At 37.8% G+C, this 23,973-nt stretch overlaps 1 protein-coding gene across 1 annotated transcript in view; it reads right to left on the reverse strand.

Moving 5' to 3' along the window:
* Positions 1–14,592: 14,592 nt before the first annotated feature.
* Positions 14,593–23,973, reverse strand: part of LOC126235238 (adenylosuccinate lyase) — a 52,257-nt gene continuing 42,876 nt past the window's right edge. The window contains exons 8-9 of the mRNA XM_049943970.1: positions 23,438–23,614; positions 14,593–14,858 (exon numbers count right to left, since the gene is read on the reverse strand). Of these exons, the coding sequence (XP_049799927.1) occupies positions 14,772–14,858; positions 23,438–23,614 (264 nt within the window). The 3' untranslated portion in view covers positions 14,593–14,771. The remainder of the gene's footprint in view (positions 14,859–23,437; positions 23,615–23,973) is intronic.

The following is a 23,973-nucleotide window of genomic DNA, read 5'->3' on the forward strand; positions in this document are numbered from 1 at the left end:
ATAGTTTTCTCACACTCAGATTGCCAAGTTTCACAATAAAAAAAAAAGTCTTTCACACAAAAGTCAATCAAAATATTGTAACATTTTTGCAAGCTCATTATGGAGATGTGGAAACTATACATAAGGAAAGCAACATAGACATCATGGATAGTTTTAACATAAAAGGATTTGTCACTCAAATAGGAATTACCTTGCAGATCAGTTAGTTACACACACACACACACACACACACACACACAGGGGTGCTTTCAACTGAAATGGCAACACGTCTCAAAAACAGTTTGGAAACTGATGCTAGACTGACAGTGTCCTCAGCACATTTAGGAAACTATTCCTGTAATTCTTTCATGGCCACAATGAATTCTTCATACCTCACATTCTCTTTAATGGCAGTGAGCTTAGAAAACTGGACTGTGTTTCTCAGAATGCATCCCTTCTATAACACAATTTTCTTTCTAAATGGATCCCAATCTCATCAGAAAGAAGTTGTCTATTGTCTTGCTGTGTCTTACAGTGGGCAGTGCACAGTCAAATCCCAAGGTCTGCAATCCATTCCAGATGTTCTAATTTTCATTCTTGCACTCCTTCTTCCTTCATAAATTCAACAATAATGTGTTCTAAACTGAAAAATCATTCCAAATTTGACTTTGCAGTAATATATCAAGTCCCCATACTCTTCATTTGATTCCATCAAAAACTGTTGCAACTGACAGTTTAATAATGCAAGTGACTCCAGAAATTTTACTTTTCTGACCACCAATTTCCTCATGTGCTGCATGCTGCAAATCTGACACAAAGTGCTTCTTGATGCACAGAACAATGATCCTGTCTGTCCATCATTGTATTTTTTGCTCGATCATTGTAAGCTAAATCTTTAAATTCTCTCTGCACAGTATTGTAACATTGTTTCATAACAAATTTGCAGTACATATCGCTTACATGTCTGCATAATATATATATTGAGAATTCTCATCCCTCTCTTCTGTCATTCCCATACATTTTTAAAGCTGTCTGACAATAGACCACTAGATTGCCTCTATTTGTGTAAATAGGCACTGAACCTGTGAAATTTCTGAAGTTCCATCTTGTCTACATATGTCTTTGTACTGCAGTTGTGGCATTATCTATCACGTTGGTGTACAATTACTTGTTTTATTTTCAACATAATGCCTTACTTTTATTTATTTATATAGCATAGCAGTCAGAGGACGGTAAGTTCCCTTGCCTTTAACTGACAGGTCTTTCTTCAAATCAAACAATGGAAAATCCAGGATGGAATGAACAATATTCTGAGAAGGAAATTTACTACTCACCATATAGTGGAGATTCTGAGTCACAGATAGGCACAACGAAGCTTTAAGTGTGAAAATCTTTTTGTTGTGCCTATCTGGGACTCAGCATCTCCACTATATGGTGAGTAGCAACTTTCCTTCTCATGTCTTTCTTCAAGTTTCATTTAGCTCTTCAGCAGATCTAGTGATGCTGGTTGCATGCCATTGGTGAGTTACTTTATTTGTTTATATATTTTTGGTAACCTCTTCCAGCTTTCTGATCTGTCCTCATATATGCTTTCACCTATATGATAAATGATCACTACATTTCAAATTAAAGATCCTCCTATTGTCTCCCTCATCATTAACTACTATCTCAAATTGAGGGTGCTGGGTTATCAATATACTATGCTTTGGCATTTACACACATTGCCACACAACAAGTACATGTAGTATGGGCATAGTTATGGTGACAGAAAACCAATGGTGGATATCTCTCACCTTCGAACACTTTTTTTTGTATGTGGCAGTTGCTGATTGGGTGTTATTTGTGTATGTGATTGTATATGTCATTCCTTCTTGTAGCCTTTCCTTGTTTGATGGTCTCCTTCACTTGCCCTCCTTCATTCAACATAGCTTCCAAATTTGACCTCATCAGTTCGCATTTTGGCTTCATTGACATGAGACAGTCTCAACACAATGTTGCTTCATATTACCATAATTTTACTGATGTTATTTTACATTACACTGGAACCCTAAAACAACTTTTTGTATTCTACATTTTATTTTGGCATTTTTTGTGTAATACAGTCCTGCTTATTCAAAATTAAGATACTCACTACATATTTTCCACTACAGCAGATGCATTGTTTCCACTTTAGCCTAATGTAGATCATTAATTTTGCATCTGCAATACGGTTTGATTCCAATGCCGACATTTTTGCCATTATGGGTCTGTAGTTATGGTGATAACTGTTGCAATGTGATGACAGTAGCTTTTTTAGCATCATGCCTTACTTTTATTATTTATTTATTTACATAGTGTAGCAACCTGAGGACAAGAAGTTCTTTTGCTAACAGACAGGTCCATCATCAAGTTTTGTTCAACTTCTCAATGGATTTCTTGGTTCGGGTGTGCCATCAGTGTTACTTCAACTCATATTTTAAAAATTTGTTTTGTTTTTCAACCTTTTTTTCACTGTGTTATATGTATATTCTCATCATTAACATTTATGTAACTTTTTGAACTTATTGGTTGCTATGGTTTTAGTTGTCTTCCCAGGATACTCACTACTTACGAACACTACCCATTTTTCTATTTCCATATGTATTCAATGTGCTCATTATTGTCTCCTCTCCAGTATATGTAGGGCATTTCTATGATTTGATGGATATTGGTCCAAATCCTGTCTTACTTTTATTTTTCAGCCTCTGTTGGTCCTTTATTCATACACTCATATTTTATTGAGAATCTGTTCTCATTATTTTAACATATGAGCTTTCTTCATAAACTATTTTATTCTATGCTATTACTGTTTATAAAGACTGAAAAGGTTTTCATTACAATAATTCTCATATTACATAATGCCATGGTGGCTACTGTAAGGCTTGTCTGAGTTTTAGAATTTATTTCTTCCATGTCTCTATACCAGCATATACAGCTGGAAAGTTACTTTGTTGATGACTTCTGGTTTTATATTTTCTTGTGTTTTACACCTTTTGTTATTTTTAAAATTTGGTTTTTTGGTCAATATGAAGTATGTAAATCGTTGTCACATAAAGTGAAAAATAAATAAAAACTTTTTCGATCTTAGTTTCTTACTTTGACCTAAATGCAGGATTCACTTCTTGTTTTCGAGTCTTTTTAATGATTATTGCATTCGGTCACATTCTATTTACACTGCTAGGATTACCTTTGCCTTATTCCTGAATTATGTTTATGTATTCATTATTTTTGTTGCTTATTTTTCAGTATTTATGTATTGAGATAGATCCTGTCTTCAGGATGTTTCATTACGGTATGATCATTGTATATGATACCATTGTTTGTCTCACATGACTTAGCATATGCTTTTAATGAAGGCATTTCTGATACAATATGATAACTTTTAATTTATTTCACAATATTATGTTAACATTGTACTGTATGTGGTTTTTATTAATACAGCTGATAGGTACATGACAGTCCCATGACCAGTTTTTGTATGTCACACATTTTAGTTCACCATCTTGGTATCTTTGATCTCTCTTCTTATATTTTTTACTAGTGTATATGTATGGTTAATTTATTTTAAATAATGATAACTGCTATTGCATGTCAGATTTGTTGTCTATTGTAGGCTGGAGTTTGTTAATTTATAAAAAGGTGCATGAAGATGGTGCCAAATCTGGTAGTCAAATAAAATAATAAGCATCTGTTTTCTTGAAGTTCAGGACCTGTGAATGTCCTTCATGCCACAAATAAATAGCAAAGATACACAGTGCTGGCACCACAATCCTGCTGAAATGAAGAGAGTTCTGCCAACTGAAAAGTGCCACACAGTTATAGTAAATGACATGCTGTACTATACCAATACTTCTGGCAAGAAACAAGCAGGCCCAGAAAGGCCGAGGTTTGGCCCACACACCTGGAACCTCATTAAGTTTGGCACGTCATGGCTGACCTGACTTACAGTGTGATCATGGTTACAACAATCAAGATAACTCCTCCTGTCATTCTGCCATGTTTCCACATCAGTTCATCTTACTACAATCATTCCATACAAATGATTGGACATACACAACACTTAAATATCATGACTAACATCAGCTGAGGTGGGTCACGTGACTAGCTGGTCCTAGTTCTGTACCATCTATGGCATTCCAAAGCCATAAATGCATTCTTTCAAGGTATTGACTAATACTTTGTCTGGTAGACTAACAACTTTGATGAAGTAATTGTAATAGTGTGAAATGAGCAAAATTTCTTGTAAGGTCATACATTTCTCCCGAGCTTCAATGACGTTGAGTTGCAATTGCATTTCTGCATTTCAAGGAGTGGGGATCAACTATAAAGTCTGTGAGACAATCACTAAATGATAGTGTGATATATTTTTTAACTGTATGGTGAAAAAACTTTGCAAAACAGGAATAATATGTCTCCTCCAAAACAAGTTATATCATGACTAACTAATGTTAGATTTAAACATTTTACCACAAAGGCAGGATGACAACTTATGCAGCATTGTGTTTTGATGAAGATATAGCAGAAGTTAAAAACATAAGAACAAATTTCCACACAGAAAACTTCTTACTCAAGGTAGGTGGAAAAATATCATGACTGAAAAAATAATGATCTGGAAAACTGTTCTCAGGTGATGATGAAGAAGTTAAAACAGCAACAAAAAGCAGAAGAGAAGGTTCAAGGGAAAGTGTGTTTTGTACTGTATGAGAGTAAGACATCCTGCAGTGAGCTCCATCATATGCAGGAGAACAGTGATTTCTAATTTTTTTTTTTTTTTTTATAGTACTTAAAAATTTCTGAAGCTAAAAAAGATTGTCCATTACATTCTATACTTTATTTCCTATTCACGTTTTTTTCCTTAATGTTTGCTTCACCAATTTATTAGATGTAGCATCTGCAAAAGGTTGTAGCAATGTAAGATGTACATGATACAAGCGATTTTGCAACGGATGTTAGGTAGGGTGTAAAAGTAATGCTTGAGCAGTTAATACGAAATGTATAGAGGGCCAGGACCATGGCCACTACAATCATCAGGATAGCATCATGCAGAATGCGATCGTGAGGATCTGTCAAATGCCCAAGGCACCAATTACACATTGTTATGAGAATACACATCTATTTATCAAAGGTACGGAGTTCTCTTCCTTTTTGGCTATCTGTAGTGCAGCAAGTAGAAGGGCACTAACCATCCCAGTATGCACCAACACCAGCACATCTCAAAGTGTCAACTGCCACAGTGAAGAAGGTGCATACTTGGTGCCTCATGTTACAGCCATGGACAGCATGGACATTATGTCTGTGCTGCCTCAGCAGCTGGCAGAATGGTCAGTGGAATACTGGGGACACTTGTTGGCATTGTAGACTGTGCCCCGAAAAGAAAACCAACTGCTCTGCCATAGGTGGCCATAGTTGTGGAGAATTATGTCACAGCCTCTCTGTGAAACACTGGCTCAAAACTCTGGACTCTGCACGTGGCTGCAAATTGGGGCTTAAATTACTGTGATCCCAGAACAATGGTGATTAATAAGTCAACCCAGGAACATCAGTGTGGTCTGCAGAGGCCTGGTGTCAGAATGCATCATGGTCTCCCTATCAACAGACAAAGATGAGGCTGCAGCAGCTCTCAGCAGCATTGTCCATCAGATCTAGTTGGTGGTTTCATCTTATATCATAGTCATCTCAGTAGACCACCTTGGTACTAGTTAGCTGCAACACTGAGCTACAACTGAGATCTAAGCTGTGGAAATTAGGATATATGTGATTGTCAGGCTAAACTGGTGACATTACCCTTCTGTGGGGATGACCGAATTTACCCTAGTTTCCTGAGCTCATCAGCATTCTTGGTCACTTCAGGATGTCACAACTATGCTTTTCATACATTTTTTTCCACAGTCTCCATAACTGAATAGTTACTCTTGCATCTGCTCTGAGTTTTTTTGTGACACTTTGCACAGTCACTGTTAGGATGACATCCCTCTTTCACCAAGATGTCATTTTGCTATGGTGCTTGCTTGAGCACTCAGCCTGTCCAGGCTTTTGCAACTTCTGTGTTTGCTACTATTCCATCAGCATTTCTCTTTAGTTGCCATTCTGCATGGCCATTGACCAATTCTGCTCTGCCTCTGGTGTTGCCAGGGAACAAAGTTTTAATAGCCACCTGGAGTATCATTCCAGGGCACAACAAACTATCTGAGTATTACCTGATTGAATAGATAAAAAATCTACTCACCAAGCAGTGGCCGAACACACATGTAAAAGACTGTTGTAATTGCCAAGCTTTCAGAACCAGTGGGTCCTTCTTCAGGCAGAAGGGTTGAAGGGGAAGGAAGAGGGGTGAAGGAAAAGGACTGGAAAAGTCTAGGAAGAGGGGTAGATTTTGGGAAAGTCACCCAGAACCATGGGTCAGGGGAGACTTACCATATGGGATGAGAAAGAAAGACCTTTCCTTTCCAGGGTGTATATGTGGACAAGGAAAAAAAAATTATCGTATTTCCCGGTTAAGAATACACTTTCTCCCAGGTGAAAACACACTTTTTCCATGTCAAGTGACAGTGTATTTTCCCTCAAAACTGCAAAACTTACAAATCCTTTGAATAGTTATGGTTTTATACACAGGCATAGAATTTTCCGGCACTTTAGAAAACAAAACCCAGAGAAAAAGACATGTTTGGAAATATCTTTAATGTGCAGCAACATGTACACTGCGTATTTTCGTATTACTAAAGTATACATTGGAATTCCACCAAACATCACATGTTACTTTGCGAATCATTGAAATCGAGATTGCGCTGTGCTTTTGTAAGCCAGTCATAGCTCATGTCATGTGATCTCGCCAGCTGATGACAGCGAATATTCAGAGCATAGGACACGTGATGTAGTCAGCTATAAGCAACATCACTGTTAAGTAGCACAAACACACAAATAGGGAAAGTTAATAGTTTGGATTAGTATATACAGTGTTGCTACAAGAAAAGCAAGACTTTCACATATAATTTTGGAGTCTAAGGTTAATAGGCTGCAAGAGAAGCTAAGCTTTCACATACAATGTTGATCTTTTCTACGCTTGTTACACTTTATAATATATCACACAAATATGTGAGTAAAATTTTTAATAATGACATAAATGTCTGATCTTCAGGGTTCAAAATTCTTCTGAATGGCTCGTCATCAAAGAGTTGATTTTTGAATGAGAGTCAAACACTCTGTGATTTAAGAAATTCATGGTAGATTCTCACACATAGTTCAACTTAGGTAAAAGGATATCTACTTTGAAAGTAATGCTTTTCAAACTACCATTCGCAATATTTTCCTGCGACTTGTTAGAAACAGGTTCGTTTCAGCAGTTGCTAGAGAGCACAGATAACAGGCAACACTGCACTTTCGCAAGCTACCATGATGTAGGAAGCCTGTATGTACATACATGTAAAACATTGAAAAATCATACATTATGTCATAAAAGAAACAAGACATTAGATGATATTCCAAGAGCATCAGAATTTCGTGAACCATACTAAAATGTGCACATTTAAAGTGCACATCCCCAATGAAGTAGACATCAACCTGATATTAAGCTTTTCGGTGTGGTTTTCGGGATGTAAATTTTCCTGGAGCACCAGTGCTCTATTATATCATGTTTGGTTCTTTATTATGGCATAATGCCATACGTGCTAGAAGATGAAAATATTAGAGATGGGGGATCCGCTCTTGAACTAATTCATAGAGTTCAATCTTTCAAAGGAGTGAACAATCAGTGATTCAGAAAAAAAGAACGGTAGCTCCAAACGTTTCCCAGGCAGAGAGAGAGAGAGAGAGAGAGAGAGACGGAGCATATCAGCAGCGCCTCTGCTGGTCAGAGCACAGTGCACGCCACACAACACAGCCAGCGCCGGCCTCTGCCCTGCTTCTACCTTGGCTGCCTGCATTGTGCAGTGCCCCATTGGATTTTGTGTTTCACATATGCCGGGCCGTCTCTGTGCGTCGTCTGCCGTGTGCACTGTGCAGTGTCTGGCGCAGCTTAACTTCGCATCGCACTCTGTCGGCGATCGTTTCAGTCGCACGTCCTGCCCTCTGGGCAGTTGATGCCAGCAACAGGACAGAGAGCCACCTAGCGGATAACATAGGAACTACTTGCAAAAACCTGCTCGCAAGGGAGCGGACGATTTGTCTCGGAGCGGGTGAGCTCCCCCCACCCTCGGAACTCGTCCGCTCAACGCTCACCCCACCGTCTCGACTCTAGCCAGAGCGTCGAGCAAAGCGACTCTGGTGTCACTCTGGTCTCTGCGGTCTCAGCTCACGCAGTAATACAGCTCGCGGCTCGACCTGCTCGACTCAGCGCCTCTGCATCGGAGTTTGTCCCCACTGGATATTGTTCTTCATAGTAATACCGCTATGTATATTACATTATTATGTTATGTATACATCAATTGTTTTTATTTTATTTTTATTTGTTTAAACTGATTAGATTAGGTTCCTGATGACTACTCTTACTATAGGATTTTTATTATGGACACTCGAATTTACGCTTTAATTACGAGCGAACCGATAAACGTATCGCAAAATGTGATACACCAATATTTTCCTTGTTTTATTCTGCGTAAGGCTATATGCAGCACTTTCGTTTTACAGTCAAATTTATATTTTTTTTCTTATTCTGGTACGGATTTTGCGATTTTAGGCGTCTTCGAAAGGAAAAATATATGGCTTGCGATGTATTTGTATGAGGTTAATGAAATTTTAATACATTATAGCCAAATATATTGTTAATGTAAATCTCAAGTTACAACATTTTCCGATCACCCAAAAAACCACGCTAGTGCAAAATAAATCAATAATCAAAAACTTTGTCATATCGTGGAAATTTCAATAAACAATACAAAATTCTTACTCATTATCTATGTTACTTCAAAATAGGATCAAATAAGATCAAAATACAGGTATAGTACTGGAATAAACCAAGTTTAAAGGGCAATGTGCCTTTCATTTATTTTCTTTTGTAAATGAGTGGTGAGTCATGAAAAACAGCTAATTCATTTCAGGGAGTGAACAGTTCTGATCCAATCTCTGAAAAGAACAGTTTTGCCCATCTCTAGAAAATATGCACCTGAAATGCAGCAAACAGTTGAAATTAGCCAGTACTGTGGAATTAACCATTTTGTTTCAAATACATTGACTGCCTCTGCGGAAAAGGTTAATAAAAGTCAAATTTCTTTAGCAAACAGACAAAAATAACTTCATTGTTCTGCAAGGTGATGAATGCTTGACTGTCAGAAAGGTGGAAATAAAAATAAAATCTGAAACTAATAACATATTTTAGCCCTCCGTAATTATGTGAATGTATTTTAATTCACTTGATAGCTCCCGGCCACAGATATACATTTTGTTTTCATTTGACGTGAGAGTAAATGAAGAGGAAACAGCAAAATCACTAAATGTAAACATGGGTCACATGGAGACTACCCACTATAACTCAAACTGCTCTGCGCATCAGCCCCGGATCTACGATATTTGCTAACTGGGTCAATACTAAAAAACAATCGAATTTTCAAAAATATGTTCATATTCAAGAACAAATCTTTCTGAAAAGTCTGAAACATAAAACATATGTGTTTGAGGAAATGTAAGACTTGTTATTTGGTCTTAAATGTGCCAAAGGGCAGAGCCACACATCTTCATGCAGCATTCTTCTATCGCACATCACTCTATTTCGCTCTGTGGAATTGAAACGTGTATATTTTGTAATGGATGCAGTCAAACTATATTCAGGACAGTGGAAATTGAAATGTCCTGTGGTGCCTCTCCTGCTCCCAGTCAGCTGGTTTGACAGACTGCCCCTCTTAAAAAAAATCTTGCAATTATTAGCGGATGGGATTATTTGTAATCGGGAGAACAAGAACTCTTCAGAAAGTTTGCACTCTTTATTGCCTATTAGCTAATAACTTGCTGTTTTGTGTGACATAAAATTAAATATAGGATACATAAAACCAATAAAGACAAGAAACAAGCAAGAAAGTAAACATTTCTTCAATCCTTAGCTTGTAGCATTTTTTTCACTCTAATCTTGCTACAGCTTTACATGGCATGCTTGCCTTTCTGTAAAAGAATCTATTACCTCATCAAAGTTCGTCAAACGTTTTGCTACATGAAAAATCGAAATGTCGTTATCCAACACTGAAAAATCTGTTAATACAAATAATACCCAAGACTGGTGTGGTTTCTTGATCTGATTATGTCCATTTCATCACTGTCTGCTAGATAAAACAAAACAGGCCTTTCTAATATTGCAGCAGTTTTGTAACACACACCGGCAGTCGTTCTTCCCGTGAACCATACGTGAGTGGAACAGGAAAGGGAGGTAATGACAGTGGCACGTAAAGTGCCCTCTGCCACACACCGTTGGGTGGCTTGCAGAGTATAAATATAGATGTATATGTAGATGAAATAAACAAGACTGTTTAGGCACAAATAGTCATTTTTATAACGCGACAGAATATAATTCACGAAGTACCAATATCAAATGCCTATAAGGCCTACTACAAGCAAAAAGCTTTATGTTAGAAAATAGTTTCACATTTCATTCTTATGCACTAGTTTCTCAAGCACGAGATCGAAAAGTAGCATTACGAAATTTTTATATAAATTTGGATTCGTCTTACTCTTCCATAATTTGTGTGATGTCTCCGTTTCTTCTCCTGTCTTGTTCTAACATTATATGTTCGTACAACACATTTTCCGCATTACTTCCAGAACAGAAATTGAGCAGCTGCTAGCTGAGGACTGTACAACTGGTCCTTACTAGTATAGTGATCTGGCCTAAAATTTACTGTCAAAATGCCATTTTCTTGAATACACCAAGAAGATAATACGTAATCTTTCTCACCTGTTATTCCTGTTAGTTGTTTATTTCCATTATGGTAGTCTGACTCTATGTATTTTACTAGTAATCATAACAACACTGATCATTTGCAAACCCAATCAACCACATAATCAGGCAGCGATTGGCATTCATCCGTTCGGCTTTACTCCACTCAGCTCGTATAGCCCCGTCCCCTTTTCTTTGTGGAAAGTTTATTTCTAGATGCAACGAGGATTCTCCTGACAGAGACAGCACATTCAAAAATCAACTTATGATTCATTCAGAAATCAACTTAAAAGGTGTTCAAAAAAAGTTCAAAAACCAACAGGGATGATTTTCAAAATCATATGAATAATCGATAGACCAACGTGTGCTGGATGCTAGGCGCTTTGTGAAACAAGTTTCTTTTCCTCAAGAATATGAATTTGGTGCCCCCTTTCCCGGTAGCATCTAGCTGCTTCCTGCGACTGCTTGCACAGCCAACAGCCACATTCCTGTAACCAGAAGCGGGAGAATCTACTACTCAAATGTGACTCAACTGCGCATGCACATGAGCCCACTCGTAACTGCTCAAACAAATCTAATGTAAACAGTTGTGATTTCACACTCATCAGACGCAATTTGTTGTTATGAAGCCTTACATAGTCTTCCTAAAGCCTTTGACACATTTTGCTGCTGGCAGATACTTGCATGAGCAGTGTGTGTCATTGTTGTATACAGTATGTTTCCTTTGCAATTTAAGTTATTTTCGTTTTTTTTCTCTCGTTTATGTTTTATTGTTTAAGTATTATTCTGCAGTAGCGGGATATAGTAATATCTTTAGTTAGAGTATCAGTTCTTACCAGTCAAAATTACAAAACTTTAACAGGAAAATAAAACAATGAAAAATTCCCGGGTTTTTCCCAGTTTTCTCCCAGATGAAAAATTCCCAGGTTTTTCCCAGATCTCCCGGTTGTCGCGGGTCGTATACACCCTGCTTTCTTTCCCTCTCATCCCCTATTGTAAGTCTCCCCTGATCTGCAGTTCTGGATCACTGTCCCAAAATCTACCCCTTTTCCTAGACCTCTCCAGTCCTTTTCCTTCACCCCTCTTCCTTCCCCTTCAACCCTTCTGCCTGAAGAAGGTAGCACTGGTTCTGAAAGCTTGCCAATTACAACCATCTTTTATATGTGTGTTCTGACGCCACTTAGTGAGTAGATTTTTTTATCTATCCAGTTAAATAATTTTGTCAATAATTGACTGTTTTTGTGAGTATTAGCTGAGGTAGAGGGGACAAGACAGACATGGAAATGATAAAGGAAGGAGCATGACATGTTGCTCTTGGGACACAGTTGGGGATGGGTATAGGTACATGCTTTTAAATTAAAAAAAAAAAAAATAGGTATAAAATCAAATTAACAATTGATATTCTTACAGATGGAGCACTACATCAAATCTCCAAGGATAAGGGAAAGAAATGGCTCTGAGCACTATAGGATTTAACTTCTATGGTCATCAGTCCCCTAGAACTTAGAACTACTTAAACCTAACTAACCTAAGGACATCACACACATCCATGCCCGAGGCAGGATTCGAACCTGCGACCGCAGCAGTTCTAGACTGTAGCGCCTTTAACCGCTTGGCCACCCCGGCCGGCTAAGGGAAAGAAATAACTTTGGTATTTTTAAGGAATTAATATTATATTCATTGGAAATAATTTAGGGAAACTATGGGAACTGTTTTGAGACACATCAGCATGGAAGTGGGTAGAAGAAACATATTAGAAGAATGTAAAAAGGACATATGTCTACACTGAGACTACAAATATACAGGGCTATTACAAATGATTGAAGCGCTTTCATAAATTCACTGTAGCTCCATTCATTGACATACGGTCATGACACACTACAGATACGTAGAAAAACTCATAAAGTTTTGTTCGGATGAAGCCGCACTTCAGGTTTCTGCCGCCAGAGCACTTGAGAGCACAGTGAGACAAAATGGCGACAGGAGCCGAGAAAGCGTATGTCGTGCTTCAAATGCACTCACATCAGTCAGTCATAACAGTGCAACGACACTTCAGGACGAAGTTCAACAAAGATCCACCAACTGCTAACTCCATTCGGCAATGGTATGCGCAGTTTAAAGCTTCTGGATGCCTCTGTAAGGGGAAATCAACGGGTCAGCCTGCAGTGAGCGAAGAAACGGTTGAACACGTGCGGGGAAGTTTCAAGCGTAGCCCGCGGAAGTCAACGAATAAAGCAAGCAGGGAGCTAAACGTACCACAGCCGACGGTTTAGAAAATCTTACGGAAAAGGCTAAAGCAGAAGCCTTACCGTTTACAATTGCTACAAACCCTGACACCCGATGACAAAGTCAAACGCTTTGAATTTTCGTCGTGGTTGCAACAGCTCATGGAAGAGGATGCGTTCAGTGCGAAACTTGTTCTCAGTGATGAAGCAACATTTTTTCTTAATGGTGAAGTGAACAGACACAATGTGCGAATCTGGGCGGTAGAGAATCCTCACGCATTCGTGCAGCATATTCGCAATTCACCAAAAGTTAACGTGTTTTGTGCAATCTCACAGTTTAAAGTTTACAGCCCCTTTTTCTTCTGCAAAAAAAACGTTACAGGACACATGTATCTGGACATGCTGGAATACTGGCTCATGCCACAACTGGAGACCGACAGCGCCGACTTCATCTTTCAACAGGATGGTGCTCCACCGCACTTCCATCATGATGTTCGGCATTTCTTAAACAGGAGATTGGAAAACCGATGGATCAGTCGTGGTGGAGATCATGATCAGCAATTCATGTCGTGGCCTCCACACTCTCCTGACTTAACCCCATGCGATTTCTTTCTGTGAGGTTATGTGAAAGATTCAGTGTTTAAATCTCCTCTACCAAGAAACGTGCCAGAACTGTGAGCTCGCATCAACGATGCTTTCGAACTCATTGATGGGGACATGCTGCGCCGAGTGAGGGAGGAACTTGATTATCGGCTTGATGTCTGCCGAATCACTAAAGGGGCACATATCGAACATTTGTGAATGCCTAAAAAAACTTTTTGAGTTTTTGTATGTGTGTGCAAAGCATTGTGAAAATATCTCAAATATTAAAGTTATTGTAGAGCTGTGAAATCGCTTCAATCATTTGTAATAACCCTGTAGAGTATGGAACAGCGAAAAATATGGAGCTGATGGACAAGGGAGGGGTATGAGGAGAAGACAGAAAAACAGGGAGGGAAAAGAAGAATAGAAAGGAAACTGGGAAGCAGGCAGAAGTAGGTGGAGCACAGGAACTATTTTAGATTGATACCATGAGGGTCATGGGATCAAAAGCTTTATTGGCAATGCAGATCCAGTCTGTGCAATTTAGGATTTGGCAAACATGTGCATACAGCTGACACATATTATAAGCAGCTGTTGATGTTGAACATGCCCTGCTGATATCACACTCTGTAACTGTGTGGTTAAGCATGTCCTTGGCCACAGTCTGGTGGTGATCAATCATTTTTGTGGACAGTTGTACCATATTTATCAAACATAGGTGGCAGCAGTAAAGTTAATTATTGCATAGCTACCTTCGTAAGTGGATTTTCCTTTCCTGGGGGAGGATACACCAGCAGCAGCATTGGAATACGATGTGCTGCTGGAAGCACGAAACAAATATTGCAACTGGATCTTCAACAAGACTTTTAACAGAGTTGTTTTTGTTAAAAATTAATTTGCTTTTGAATTCCAAATTCAATTGACTTACATGAATTTAAAGTAAAGCACTTTATTATGGCATTACTTGTCGAAGACTCAGTACATCTGTAGGTGAACAATAATGCTTTATTTGTTTACAAATTGTATTACTACAGTATCTTCAAAATAAAAATGATATCAGCAAACTTTTGTAAGTCTTTTTCTTTGTTAAGAAATCTGCAGTTCATGATTCACTATATTTCCAGGACTGCTGCTTTTCCTAGTTTCCCTTTATATTTTTCAAGAACTGGTTGAACTTCCTCCTCAAGAAACTCAGTAACCTGAAACAAACAAGACAGTATTGTCAAAAGAAAAAGGAGTATATATTATAAATAGCATTTAAAATATGGATAACAACAGCACAAGTAGTACGAGTGTTTTTAAATAGATGATTTGACATGGCAAGACAAACATGACACATGACTACAGCTACTATGTAAATGTTCAAATTGAAACATATGTTGTTAAAGCTGTGAGCTGTGGCATTATGCAATATCTCTAGCAGAGCGTTTCTGATCAGTATCAAACAACTGAAAGTCCAGGATGGAATAACACCAACAGATAAAGGATACATTGCTACCCACCACATAGACGATATGCTGAGTCACAGGCAGGCACAAGGAGAAAGACTGCTAAAATATTTAAGCTTTTGGACAAAGTCCTTCTTCCAACTACAAAACACACACACACACACACACACACACACACACACACACACACACAGAGAGAGAGAGAGAGAGAGAGAGAGAGAGAGAGAGCCACTGTCTCCAGGCACTGAGGCATTGTAGTACATAAGCAAGGATAACATTATTTACTCCACAAACATTATATGTTTTGTTGCAAAAACTGCTTCTGCACACAACAAGGAACTAGCAATTATTTGTATGTATCACATGAGGTGTGATAAAAAAGTAACACAAATTTTTTTAATTTTGTGGTTTTTATACTTCAGATTTTCAATTTCTTTTATCTTGTTGGTACACATGTTCCTGACATATGTTTCCATTTTCAGCTGTTCAGAATATGTTGTTTATTGTTTACAGTCAAAAAGCTTACAAGTGATTTTGAGTGCTCAGCGGATTTTTACTTTCAAAAAAGATGGATCAAAGAATTTGCATCAAATTTTGCTTGAAAAATGTAATAAAGTGAAGTAGTACATTTAAAATGTTGACTGTGACTTTTGGTGACTCTACTATGAGGAAGACAGAAATTTACAAGTGGAATAAACATACTGACAACAACGTGCACGAAGTAAAGAAAAGTGATTCTGGAAAGTCACCTAATCACCGTCTGAGATATTGCCAATGATGTCAAGCGTATCCTTTGGCTCACATCTCGCCGTCCCGTCCCCCAGTGATAACGCCGCAGGTGGGCTCGAAGCAAAGAAGGAGGGTAGAAAAAGCACAAGCTTACTTTGCTGCTTCGAGTCACATTCAAGTCTCATCGAGTATCTTTGAGTGGCCCCTAATGTTTGACCAAAAACAAAGCCTCACAAACATCACTCAGGAGTTGCTGAATGAAGTCAACAACGATCCAGAACTTCTAAATAAGGTTACAACAGGTGATGAAATATGGGTATTAAGTATGATGTCAAAATCAAGCCCAATTCTCCCAATGGAAACTGCCTGAAGAGCCAAACCAAAAACAATTCAACAGGTTCATCTAATGTAAACATTCTTCTCACTGTTTACTTCAATTACAATGGGATAGTGCATCTTGAGTTCTTGCCATCTGGTCATACAGTCAACAAGTAATACTATCTGAAAGTTATGCACTAGTCATGTGAAACAATCTGAAGAAAATAACCAGAATTGTGGCAAAACCACTCGTAAAAACTGCACCACGATAATGCTCCTGCTCATACCTCAATGTTTGCTCGTGATTTTTTGGCAAAAAAAAAAAAAAAAAAAAAAAAACAAAACTGTTACGTGGCCTCAGCCACCATATTGTCTGGACATGGCGTCCTGTGACTTTCTTCTATTCCTGAGGGTGAAAATAACCATGAAAGGTTGTCATTTTGCCACCACTGATGAGATAAGAACAGAATCGCTGAAAGAGCTGAACATCATAATGAAAAGTGAGCTCCATAAGTGCTTCCAAGATTGGAAACAGTGCTCGCACATATTTACTATATCTGACAGGGATTACATTGAAGGGGACAAAGTTGATATTGAACAAATAAAGATTCTTCGGAGGGGAGAAAAAAAATTTACTTTTGATCAAACCTCTTACAAACACGTCTCTTTCATTTGAGAGCCCACTGGATGTAAAAGGTGTATGAGATTCTTAGAGTCCACATACAGGAATGTATGGAAGAAAGGACTGTCCTTGGATTAACTAGACAATCCATTATACAGTAGTTATCACAATGAGTGGGGAAACTGGAGCCTGGAGCTTCACAACTTGTCAAAATAAAAATTTATTGTGAATGAGAGTGGCCATGACAGTTCACTGCAATTTACTCCCACAAATTAGATCAGGCTGAAAATCAAAGAAGCACAATCAATCAGTAAATTTGATTTCAAAGTACACAAAAAATTCACATCACATGTTCATTCATTCAATAATTTGAAACAGCTTGAGCTGTTTCATACAGTTACCTCACTGGGTTCCAATACTGCTGATTCAGAAGCCTGCACCATTTTAAAATTGCTCACACATTCAGAAAGAGACTAGATGGGAAGGTGTATAGTATCTTGCTTGCTGACAGTCATGGAAGAAAGCTGGCTGAGATTCTACAAAGTGTTAATCAAGATATGCAAGTAAGCAGTGTGGTGAAGCCAGGTGCAAAAACAAATAACATTGTAATAAACACATCTTTAGACGGCAAAATGTCGCACGACAATGACTATGTTGCATGTATAGCAGGTTCAAATGATGTGGCTTGTAATGAAGCCGATTCGTGTATTGGGAGGTTTGTCTAAATTTCTGGAATGAAACAAATCGAAAAACACTATTGTTGTTACCATCCCACACTGACATGACTTAATGCTAAACTCTTGTGTAAACAAAGAGATTATAAAAACAAATTCCAGGATTAAATTATTGTGTTCAAGTTACGAAAAATGTTTAATTCTAGACATAAGCACACTAGATAAGGGCATGCATTCTAAACACGGACTGCATCTGAACTATGAGGGTAAGCATTTTCTTTGTGAAAAAGTAAGCATATTGATCACTGAAAAGATAGAACTCAGTAGCCGCATATATAAAAATAGTTTGCTTTCGAGTGAAACTGACGTTCCTTTTTTAGTGCAAATTGGCCATCAGTGTGCACACACGAAGATGAAAGCTTTACTGACTGCATCAAGAAAGACAAAAAATGTAAGATAATGTTTCAGAATGTTCAGTACATTACTAACAAAATAGAGCAAACTGACAAAATTCTAGGAGAATGTAAACCACACATGTATATTGTGAATGAATGCAAGTCTGAAGAGGCTCGTAGTTTTAAGTTAAACAATTACAAAATTGTGAGTGCATACTACAGAACGAATCTCCGTGATAGAAGACAGTGCACAAAACTAAATTATAAGAATGAAAGTAAGATCGAAACAGTAAAGTCAGCATACAGAACTCTCAATTGTGGAGTTCCTCAAGGAAGTATACTTGGACTATTCTCGTTTATAGTATATATTAATGATATAACACAGCCACAAAACTCCAAACTAGTGAACTATGCTGATGATGCATCTTTTATTAGCTGGGGCTGTACAGAGCAGGCAGCAGTCCAAAGCAACAAATAGAACTTTGAAATGATCACAGAATATCTAACAGTGAATAAGCTTACACTGAATAAGGACAAGACTGTAGTAATAAAGTTCTTGCTACATTTTAATAATACTCATATCCAATCACTTTCTACAGTTGAAACATCTGACAAACATAAGTTTTTAGGCATATTGATTGATGAACATCTCACTTGGAAAGAGCATATCGGCTCCACCTGTAATAAGGTTTCTAGTCATATTTACTTACTAAAATGTCTTGCAAATATAATAGCTCCCCTTGTCCTTAAACACTCACATCTGCAATATGGGATTGAGGTCTGGGGTTGGGCACCCACTGTCTATATGGATCACATTTTCAGACTTCAAAAGAGAGCAGTTAGGATAATTGCTAATATAAGCAAATGCCAGTCCTGTAGGAACTATTTCAAAAATTATAAATTACTGACTGTGTACTCATTGTATGTATTTAAGGCCATAATGTTTGTAAAAGAGAATGAGGAAAATAGTGTAAAGAACAGTGACACCCATAATTACAATACTTGAGCCAAAAGTGACTATCATAGGATATGGACTAACAAGAAAGCTACAGACCACAGTCCATATGTAACTGGGAGACAATTCTATAATAAGTTGCCAAAAAATATAAGGCAACTCCAAGGCAATCTTTTCAAGGGCAAGTTGAAAAATTTGTTAATAGAAAGATGTTTATACCCATTAAAAGAATTCTGAACTGCAGTACTGTTAGTTTATTCTTTTAAACACTGCTGTATATTAGTGGTGGTATTGTTATAATTGGCTAATTGATGTATATAATCATTATATGTATGGAGTGATATATAATGTGCTAATGTGTTTATAACATTATTGCATGGAATGATGTACAATGTGCTACTTGATGTATATATTCATTCTTGGAATAATGACATGATATGGACATAATTGTACAAAAAATGATGATGTCCAAGACTCTAAAGTTAACATGGACAAATAAACATTATTATTATTATTATTATTATTATCTCATTAAAAGGTTAATCATAAAACTCTGGAGCCAATCACATCATTTGAAGATCTGGAACTAATACCAAACAACAATACAAAATGGGATAAATATGTATAATCGGTAGTAGGGAGATTATCAGAGACTTGTTAGGAGGGTTCTGAGAGATTACAGTGAATCTGTAAATGAAACTGCATTCAAAGCAATAATGAGATCAATCACAGAGACCTCCTCCACTGTTTGGAGTCCTTATCAAGTAGGAACAACTGGAGATATCAAACCAATTTGGCTACATGCTATTAGGGTCACAGAAGGTCAATACAACCCTTACATCAGTGTAACTGAGGTGTTCAGCGAATCTGAAAAATAATCTTCAGAGAACCAGTGTTAGAGAAAAAGTGTGTGACAGTTGCACTGTATTGCTTTATATCTTGCATACAAACCATGCAAATAAGATAAGGAAGGTCTGGGTTCATGTGGAAACATATAAACAGTCATTTTCCCTTGCTCACTGCATTAATGGAATAAGGCAAAAAAATCACTAATATTGACATGGTATGTCCACCAGCATGCATTGTACAGTAGCTTAAGGAGCACAAATGTAAATATAAATGTCGTCACAAGGAAATTTTTCACTACTATTAATATCATACCAAACGTTTCAAAAAAATTAATAATAAACATATACAAACCAATATGTTTCAACTGTAGTGCTATTATCAAGACAAAAAATTACCGTACAGCTTAAAGAATGGGCGTGCACATGCACAGACACAAACACACACTTGCACTAATAAGCTGTTTTAGTCTGCTATATTGTGCCAGCTCTGCAACTTGACTCAGTCATCAGTTCTCACTCCTGTTCATGTATCTATCAATGACTCAGCTATAAGGCAAGTTGTTACTTTCACTCCTTTCATTATTAATTAACATTAATTACAATGTCATTACATACTGAACCAATTCATAACACTATAGTTTCACCCAGCCTGTACATAAATGCTTAATGTCAAAGAGAAGTGTTTGTAGTTTTTATGCCAATCATGAATGTACATGATGTGCATCCCCTCCCTACATCCCTGCCATATGTAATATGTCAGAGATCCAGAAGATAATCTCATTCTAATCAAGTGCTTGTGTGATAAAGTCCTATCTTGTTGGGAAATGATCATCAGTCTTACTTCCTCCTTTTGAGTTGGTGGACAAGGGCTGTGGTAGTTCACTTCACTGAGAAAAATTAGCCTTAGTTTCTTCACATCACAAACATATTTACTTCTGCTCTGTAACATTTGATTTGGTGACTGAAGGAAGTTTTCCTGAGCCTGTCTGTACTTTTGATTCCTTTCACAAGTGCAGACGAAATAAATCTGCTTCACAATCATAAAGGCTGCTTCTTAAAAGCCTTAATTCCAAGTCAGTAATTATTTAATATTGTTACAAAATGCCTGCCTTTGTATGAGATCATTAGCTGTAGTCTGTATGGAATGAATTGCAATCATTTCCATAGAACTACATCATCACTTGGCTACTCTGTGCAACCCTTTATGTAATTCTAAACATATCCATCCTCTGCTGTGAAACTGGCACAACAAGCTTTCATCTGACAAACAGTAAGAGCATGCAATCAAAATTACCATCTGATGTTCACAAAACAGGTATTCAATACACACACTAGGCATGACAACCAACAAGCTGTCTGTCCACATGAATGGCCACTGACAAACTGTGGCCAAAAAAACAAGTGGACCACCTTGTTGCTGAACATGCTACCAAACATGATATCCCTCATCTCAATTACTGCTTCACAGCCTTGCCATATGGATCCATCTCACCAACACAAGCTTTTCTGAACTGTGCAGGTGGGAACTTTCCCTGCAATACATCCTACATTCCCATAACCCTCCTAGCCTCAACCTTCGTTAGTCACTGTCCTCAACCATCCAGACCCTTCCCTGTTCCTATTCCAGCACTACATTTACATCTACATCTGCATCAACATCTACATTTATACTCTGCAAGCCACCCAACAGTGTGCCATCATTGCACCACCACACCCAGTCTTTTAATTTCTTTATTTTTGTTTCTCTCCTTTCCGCTATGTAACCCCTCCCCCCTCCGCACCTTCTCCCCTGCCCTCCATCTAAGCTGCAGCACTTCACTGTCTGCCACTCCCACCATACTACCCTACCCCCTCCCCGCCCCAGCCTCCTCCTTACCCCGACCCAGTCGCCACTCCCATCATGCACTTGTGCTGCAGTTCGCAGTGTGGTTTCAGCTCTCTGAGACTGCAGACGAGTGTGTGTGTGTGTGTGTGTGTGTGTGTGTGTGTGTGTGTGTGTGTGTACTGCTAACAAAGGCCTTAATGGCCAAAAGCTTTAATTGTGTGAATCTTTTTGTTGTACTTGTAGCGACTCAGCATCTCTGCAATGTGGTGAGTAGCAACTTTCCCTCTCTGGTATTGTTACATTCCATCCTGGATTTCCCATTGTTTCATGTTGAAAAGATCATCAGAAAGGTGAAAATCCAAGTAAGGGACTAAGAGAGTTGTTCTTTCTTGTTTGCTTTTAACCACCTTACTTAAAGGTAAGAGACAAGGCAAGCTTACTTTTTACAAGAATGGCATTTTATTACCTGCAAGCCCGTTGCAGAATCATTCTGTTAGTCATGAATAATAACTTAAAAAAATCACATGAATCATACATTTCTTGGTAATCAAAACAGGTTTTGAATGTGTTTCATGCAAAATACTACAGTGCAATATCACGCTACCAAGATATTCTCTGTAATAATTGACCATCTGGTTCATTATAAAAGAGAAAATTACGGGAAATCTATAGAAGAGATGTGCCTCATTATTGTACTAACAAATGTAGTATTAAAATTTGATAGAGATAATTTAATTTATAATCACAACACTCTTAAAGCTACTTGTGCCAGACCAAGACTTGAACTCGAGACCTTTGCCTTTCGCGGGCACGTGCTCTACCATCTGAGCTACCCAAGCACAACTCACGACCCATCCCCACAGCTTCAATTCTGCCAGTACCTCGTCTCCTACCATCCAAACTTCACAGAAGTTCTTCTGAAAACTTGTCTAAACACGTAATAAACATTGAATGATACATTCCCAGCCTAAAATAATGCAGGAATTACATTAAACAAAGAAAATTGAGAATAATATATTGTATAGTGCATCTCCGATATGTGTGGCTTTGTCTTCTTATTCTTTGAAATGATCTGTTCTGCTCTGGAGGTCACAGTATGAAAACAAAACAGATGCCAAATGCATGCCAGGAACTCACAGAATCATTGCATTTTGGAGAAAAATGATGTGGTTGAGCCATGGCAAATTCAAAACAAAACCCACATGAACACACAAGCCAGGGTGGAAGGGATTATTGGTTGCAGTTCATTCTTGGTACATAAACGCCTGTAAATGATTACCCCACTGCTTCTCTATTACCCCCTTCCATTTGTAAATGAACTAGCTGTGCACTCAAAAAACAAAATGCTCATCTTATTCAACTGCCATCTGGCTCTCCGTTTGTTATTGCCAATGTTATACCTGTTTCAGCTGATATTATCTCCAAAACTCGTAGCATTTGTGTCATTGGCCATTACCTCACAATACAAGATATTAAATTCAGTCTTCCTAATTGATATGTCATTAACATGACAAACTGTATACAACTATTTTTCTTTGAAGGTCATATTCTAAAACAAACCACTGAAACAAGTATGTCATCTTCCTGTGAAAGAAGGGAAGACAATACTTCAAAGTTCCATCAATAACAATTTCCTGATAATGTGCTTAAGTGTGCTGATGAATACAATAACAAAATGAAAAATACATGAATATTTTCAAAATAAAAAGCTGGGTTTGGAACAGATGTACAGAACACTGTGAAGTTCTTAGAAGATATTTCATTATCTATATACACTGAAGTTGTATCACCATCAGTAGCATAACTGTGCTGTGACTTGCCATTCTTTATAAGCAACCATAAATAACAAGTAAATTATTGTTCTAAAATCATTTTTACTATTTATGTGGAAGTTAATATAGAATTGAATCCATTACAGACAAACAAGGTGTTTGGTTTACTAACAGTAAAGTAAAGCTTTATACCTGTTCTGGAGCTCTTCCAATGAAAGTTGATGGATTTAGGAGATCATCCAGCTGAGACAAAATTGGTGAAAAGTATGGGTCATGACGTATTCTCTCCAGCAAATCATTGTCAAGACCCTTTTGTTTCACTTGTGCTCCAGCTTCATGTGAGAGAACACGAATTTTTTCATGGCACACCTATAAATCAAATATCCACAAATTGAATTCAAATTACTAAATGCATGGTTAAATGATGATTATGTAGCTGTGACTATGTAACACAGACTTCAGCGCACAGCAACATATACCTGAAAGAAATATGGCTTACACATTACACAGTGCCACAACTCGCAACTCTCCCTTTCTCTAAACACACACACACACACACACACACACACACACACACACACACACACACACACACACAGAGAGAGAGAGAGAGAGAGAGACTGCAGATTTAGAAACATATTAAGAAGGAAGGAAGGAAGAAAGAAAGAAGACTGGAAAGTCAGTTGAAAGAGTGTATTTTTAAGAGAAAAGCTGCTTGTAATAGACAT

This window comes from Schistocerca nitens, chromosome 2 (genome assembly GCF_023898315.1).
Source record: "Schistocerca nitens isolate TAMUIC-IGC-003100 chromosome 2, iqSchNite1.1, whole genome shotgun sequence".
In the NCBI taxonomy this organism is placed as follows: Eukaryota; Metazoa; Arthropoda; class Insecta; order Orthoptera; family Acrididae; genus Schistocerca; species Schistocerca nitens.